Raw genomic sequence first — 6,926 nt, 5'->3', positions numbered from 1 at the left:
TCCTAGTAAATATAGAGGCAAAAAAAAACAAAACAAACAAAAGCATTTAAGATCTCCCCCATTTCTTTTGGTTCCATACATAGCCGACCATTTTGATCTTCAAGAGTATCGATTTTATCCCTTACTATCCTTTTGCTATTAATATACCTGTCCTTCAGGTTGACTGCCAAGGCTACCTCATGTCTTCTTTTTAGACCCCCTGATTTCATTCTTTTTTTGTAATTCATTTTTTATTGGAGTTCATCATCAAACAAACATTTCCATAAGATGTATTTCAGACATTGTACATATACATCATATAATCATATATATCACAAATCTCCACATAGTATTTATCTGAGGTATACACTTAAAGAAAAGAGTGGAAAGAAAAAAGAATCAAAAGGAAAAAGCTATGTTCAAGTAGTGAGTGAGCTTTTTTTTTTACAACATATTCATTGATTTGTGAGAATAAAATCAGGCCTATGAGGCATTATGTAGTTAAAACATTTTTCCCAGTATGAATCAAATTGCTCCAGCTTATGATTAACAGATGCTGTTATCTTCTACATTTTGTAAATGCCCATTGTAATTGCCATCCATGCATTTAAAGTTGGGCTCTCCTGTGATAACCATTTCCTAGTAAGAGTCTTTTTACCAGCAACCAACAGTAAATTCATTAAATATTTATCTCTTTTCAAACATTCTTGAGATATATATCCAAAATATATGGTCTTACTCTCTAAGGGTATTTCACATTTAAATATATCTTGTAAGGCATTGTGTATCCCCCTCCAATAGTCTTTGATAACAGGGCAGTCCCAAAAAATATGATAATTATTTGGATTTTGATTTCCACAATTTCTGCAGCAAACAAGGAAGTTGCTATCATATTGGGATTTCTGACAGTGTGTAATAAAATATCTTATCACGTTTTTGCATCCAAACTCCTTCCATGTCTGTGGACTGGAAAATAATAACCTCTCAGACAAGGTAGGCCCCATCCCCCCGTTTCCTTTGCTAATTGCAAAGTTTTGAGACAAACTCTAGGCCTTTTACCATCCCAAATATACCTTGATAACATCTTGTTCCATTCATTGGATTGATGTTGATTAATCTCTATTGGTAGGGTCTGAAAGAGATATAACAGTCTGGGCAGTATATTCATTTTAATAGACCTTGAACAGAGACTACAAAACAGAATCAGGTTCCGTCTTGACATATCTTCCTTAATTTTTATATAAAGGCTGATAATTGCATTCTGATAATCTTGCCAAATCTTTTGGCATAATAATGCCCAAATATTTGAAAGACTCTATTTGCCATGCGCAGGGATATCTACTTTCAATTTCTCTTGGTGGGCAAAAGTTATATGAAAGTAATTGGATTTTATCGGTGTTGATCTTGTATCCTGATAACTGACCATATTGCTCAAAGGATTGTATCAATTTAGGTAAAGGGTATGTTGGCTGCCCTCAATAGATCAAAATGCCATCCACGTAACAAGCCAATTTATGCTCTGTCCCTTTAATAGTAATTCCCCTGATATCTTCATTTTGTCTGATGTAATGAGCTAATGGTTCCAGATATAATGCAAGGAGTAGCGGTGACCATGTACAACCCTGTCTCGTGCCTTTCTCTATGGTAAAACTATCTGATAATTTGCACATTTTGTACTCCTCAAGTACCTCATTTGCTCCCTGTTTTCTATACATGTCATACATCTCTCTCTTCTTCTTTATCAGCGTTCCAATATCCCTCGAGAAACAAGATTCCTTGTTCTTATTCACTTTGCCTTTAATCCTGACAGGAACATACAAACTCTGCACTCTCAAAATTTCTCCATTGAAGGCCTTCCACTTACCAACGACATCCTTGCCAGAGAACAACCTGCCCCAATCCATGCCTTTTAAGTCCTTTCTCATTTCTTCAAATCTGGTCTTTTTCCAGTTTAGAACCTCAACCCGAGGACCAGATCTATCTTTACCCATGATCAAGTTGAAACTAATAGTCTTATGATCACTGGAACCAAAATGTTCCTCTGTACACACTTCCATCACCTGTCCTAACTCGTTTCCTAATAGGAGATCTAATATTGCATCCTCTCTAGTTGGTACCTCTGTATAATGATTTCAAAAACCTTCCTGAACACATTTTACAAACTCTAACCCGTCTAGACCTTTAAAAGTATCGGAGTCCCAATCAGTATGTGGAAAATTAAAATCCCCTATTAACAAAACTTTATGTTTCTTGCAGTTGTCTGCTATCTGTCTTCAGATGTGCTCCTCCAATTCTCGCTGACTGTTGGGTGGTCTATAATACAAATCCATTATCGTGGTCATACCTTTCCTGTTTTTCAGCTCCACCCATATGGCCTCGGTAGACAAGCCCTCTAATCTGTCCTGCCTGAGCACTGCTGTAACATTTTCCCTGACTAGCAATGCCACCCCCACCCTTCATTCCTCTGCCTCTATCACGTCTGAAACATCGGAACCCTGGGACATTAAGCTGCCAGTCCTGCCCCTCCCGAAGCCAAGTTTCACTGATGGCTACAATGTCATAATTCCACCTGTCAATCCACGCCCTCAGCTCGTCAACCTTCCCTACAATACTCCTCGCATTGAAATAGACGTACCTCAGAAGATTAATACCACCACACACAACTCTTGTATTTGTGGCTTTGCATGAAACTTTAACGTCATTTATTTAGAGCCCCGCTCCGCTATCTACTCTGGCACTCTGGTTCCGATCTCCCTGTAAATCCCCCTCCCCCAATAGCCCGAACAAACCTCCCTGCAAGGATATTGGTCCCCCTGTAGTTCAGGTATAACTCGTGTCTCTTGTACTGGTCCCTCCTGCCCCAGAAAGGTCCCAATGATCCTGAAATCTGAAACCCTGCCCCCTACACCAGTTCCTCAGCCACATGTTCACCCCAGCGCATTCTGTTCTTAGCCTCACTGGCACGTGGCACAAGTAGAAATCCTGAGATTACCACCCTTGAGGTACAGCTTTTTAACTTCCTACCAAGCTCTCTATACTCGCTCTTCAGGATCTCCTCACTCTTTCTTCCTACATCATTGGTACCGATGTGGACCATGACATCTGGCTGATCACCCTCCCATTTCAGAATGCTGTGCACGCGATCAGAGACATCCCTGACCCTGGCACCCGGGAGCCAACAAACCTTCCGGGAATCTCGGTCGCAACCACAGAACGTCCTGTCTGTACCTCTAACACGACCACTCTTATCTTCTTCCCCCGCCCTTCTGCACTGCAGAACCAGACTCAGTGCCAGAGATCCGGCTTCCGCAGCTTGTCCCAGGTAAGCCATCCCCCACCCCCAACAGTATCCAAATCGATATACCTGTTGTTGAGGAGAATGGCCACAGGGGAACCCTGCTCTGCCTGCCCTTTCCCCTTCCCTCGCCTGACAGCAACCCAATTATCTGTGTGCTGCTCCTTTGGGGTAACTGCCTCCCTGTAACTACTATCTATAAACACCTCATTCTCCCGAATGATCCGGAGGTCATCCAGCTCCTGCTCCAGTTCCCGAACGCGGTTTGTTAGAAGCTGCAGCTGGATGCACTTCTTACAGGTGTCGTTGTCAGGGACATGAATAAAAGAAACTTCGCAGGTTCCTTATTAATTGTGGTTATTGCTAACTTTTTGCTCAATTGACTTCCTCAAATTGAGCAGACTGGTCTTCATTCCTATGATCTGTGAATTCCTACGTGATCGACATCTCAGCCACTTACGAAAGTCAGTCACCACTCAGTGCTTCTGACTTTAATTCCAGCACACTTCGCCGTTTCACGATCTACCTGGAGCCGCGGACTGTCCCAGCGTTCGTCACTGTGTATTTCCTCTTCAAGCCGAGTTCTGGTGGTCTAAGATTTGAGTCAGACCGTCCGAGCTGTTCACGGTGGCTAATCGAGGCTGAGACTCCCCGGGGAAGGTGAGCTGCAGCTCGACGGAAAGCAGGGTGAAAGGTGAGGAGGAGGGGTCCTGGGGAGAATGCCATGAATGGGGCACCATGGACAAAAGACACAGTAGAAGATAGAGTGACAGACTGGGGAACGGGTCGGAAAGGGGCGCACGGGATCTTTGAACTAAAGGTGGTTTACTCAGGCAAATGAAGAATCTCTCTGCTCTCCAGGCTGCCTCTGCAGATAAGACAAAATTGATTTACCGGCCATCTGCTGTGGCCGTCTGCAAATTGGAGAGTCTGATTTTATTCTAACCTACCTGCTACGTCCACCGCCTCCCCTAACAGTCCGTTCCAGGTACACACCGCTTTTATGTTAAACGTTACACCGCACAGTTACTATAAACATTACCCCGCACAATTTCAATTGACATCCTTCAAAATTCTGCGCTGGGCGAAGTCACTCTCTGCATTCCCTATTTGTGCATCTCATCGTTTAATAAGCCTCCATCCTCAGCCCCTTAAGCTCCAGAGAAAACCAGACGAATATATCCAACTGATCCTTTAATCGGATCCTGTACAAATCATGGTGAATGTCTTCTGCACCGTCTGGAATGCTTGGATTCACTCCTGTAATGGGGAGACCAGAACTGCAAACAATACCCCAAATAAAGCCTTGTGTATGCATCATACTGTTGTGACAAGACCGCTGGACTCAATGTCCGAGGCGTTAAGTTAGGAAATTTAAGAATAACATATGCCATCTTCACCACGCTATCTGTTGTGTATGTACTTTTACGGACCTTGGAGCACCGAACCCGAGATCCCTCTCTAAATCAGTTTTTACAATTTCCTGCATGCGTTCCCCTTACATTTGCCCTGGTAACGTGCAACATCTCACACTTCTCCGGGTTAAATTCCAGCTGACGTTTCTCTGCTCAAACCTGTACCCAGATAGACATCATGCTCGATTCGATACAGCCTTTTTCACGGTCCACAACACAAAATGTTCTACTGGCTGGAAACTTATCAATACGTCCTCCTGCCATTCGGCCCAAATGGTTATGGAGAGGGATGTTAGGAGGGAATGTGATGTGGGAGCGTCGCGCTGTGAGGGAGACGGGGCTGAGGAGAGATCGTAGAATATTTTGTCCTCTTACTCATCCACTCCTTCTCTCTATCTATCCATCTTTCCTTCTTCCCTCACGCTCCCCATCCGCAAATTCCCCAACCCTCTCAGCCTCACCACCAGGACGAAAATGTCGATCCAGAAGGATTTGTTTAACCTTACCACAGCTTGGAACGGCCCCGATCTCCAGACGGTCTCCAAATGGACCATGATCCCTTACGCCATCACCTTCCTGCTCGGCGTTCCCGGCAACAGCGCTGTCATTTGGGTGACGGGCTTTAAGATGGAGCGGAACATCCACATAATGAGTTTCTTGTACCTGGCTGTGGCAGACCTAACCTACTGCCTCACCCTCCCCTTCTGGATGGCCAACGTTGCACAACGAGGCACCTGGCTCCGAAATGACATTCTGTACATGTTGCCGCTCGGTTCCATCATCTTCAGCGGGTCCGTCAGCGTTTTCATGTTGACGCTGATCAGCATCTTCCGTTGCTTGGCCGTCACTCGGCCACTTTGGTTCCATCAACACAATAGTCTGCGTTGGGCACATGTGACCTTCCTCGGGGTCTGCGGCTTCTCCATACTCCTGTGCATGACAGCCCTGCTGTACATCAAGCTTGAACCAGATTTTGATCAAAAGACCTGGGAAATGATGAGGGTCATTTGGGCTGTCTTTATCTTCGTGTTCCCCGTCCTGATCATGACGGCTTGCTGTGCGTTTATTGGCTGGAGGCTGCACCGGGACAAATTCGTCAAGTCCAAGAAGCCCGTCCGCCTTATGATGACCGTGGTCGCCGCCTTTATCGCGTCCTGGCTCCCGCTCCACAGTTGCAGTTTCGCAATGCTCTTTTTTAATTATTCGTTTCTGATCTGGAATGACGTAGCTACCGCCGTGGCTTGCTTCAGCAGCGCTCTCAACCCCTTTCTCTACGTCTTCACCGGCCGCGATTTCCGCCAGGTCTTCAGACGTTCCCTCGCCTCCTCTCTCCGTCTGGCCTTCTCGGAGGAGGAGCCGGAAATGAGGAACGACCCTCCCAGCCGAACAAATTCGCTGTGACGAGTGCCTGAGCGAATTCCTCGCGGAGCATCATTCGAACTGCATGCCCGCAGGATTCGGACGTGGACTTTCTGCAGCAAGACGTTTCCACGGTGGCTGCCGTTCTGCATGTGTGGAAAAAGCGCTCTTTTTAACTAATAATGATGCAGCATTCTGGTGGACCTCGTCTGTACCCCCTACAACGCATCCACATCCTTCCAGACTGCACAACCTGAGTTACCAAATCTGATATAGAATGTCACAACAACGAATGCCTGATCCTGAGAGTGCGTAATGCGAAGGTGCAGCGCGAAATTCACTCTGTGTCTGAGCCTATGAGTGGGCCATGGGACGGTGCAGGGAGAGATCCCCTCCTTTTCTTGAATATATTTGAGACACAGTCAGCTGGAGTTTTGCATAGCAGAGGATTGAAGGATTGTCAGGAAAAGGTGGAATGATGGTGTTGAGTCTACGGCCAGGTCAGCCATGATTTTATTGAATTCCGGAGGAGGCTGCCTGTGTTGGATGAGTTAATCGTACTCCTACTTCTCATGTACGTATATTCCTATGGTTATATCTGGAATTAATGCCTGCTGGGAAGGGACCTGGATCGACTACAAGTCCCTTACTCTTGGAACCAATCTCGATCGGAAGCAATTTTTAGAGATGGCTATCCACTGTACTCCCGCCGCAAAATGCAAAATTTCAGGTCAAATGTCGGGAATAATAAATCTAATTTTGGCTCTTATTCAGAGTAGGAGGTTTTTACTTCCCTAATATAGTCTGGGACTGCCATGGTGATAATTTGTTAAGTTTGTTAAATGTATTCAGGGAAAACTTCTGTCAAAATATATGAA

General features: G+C 45.1%; 1 protein-coding gene across 1 annotated transcript; it reads left to right on the top strand.

Moving 5' to 3' along the window:
- Positions 1-5,241: 5,241 nt before the first annotated feature.
- On the top strand, positions 5,242-6,090 carry LOC132380693 (C3a anaphylatoxin chemotactic receptor-like). Its single transcript, XM_059949679.1, has one exon. The coding sequence runs from the start codon at positions 5,242-5,244 to the stop codon at positions 6,088-6,090; it is 849 nt and encodes a 282-aa protein (XP_059805662.1).
- Positions 6,091-6,926: the final 836 nt, after the last annotated feature.

The sequence above is a fragment of the Hypanus sabinus genome, chromosome 24 (genome assembly GCF_030144855.1).
Source record: "Hypanus sabinus isolate sHypSab1 chromosome 24, sHypSab1.hap1, whole genome shotgun sequence".
Lineage (NCBI taxonomy): Eukaryota > Metazoa > Chordata > Chondrichthyes > Myliobatiformes > Dasyatidae > Hypanus > Hypanus sabinus.
Note: the sequence above shows the minus strand (reverse complement) of the source record. Positions and strands in the feature narration are given on the sequence as shown.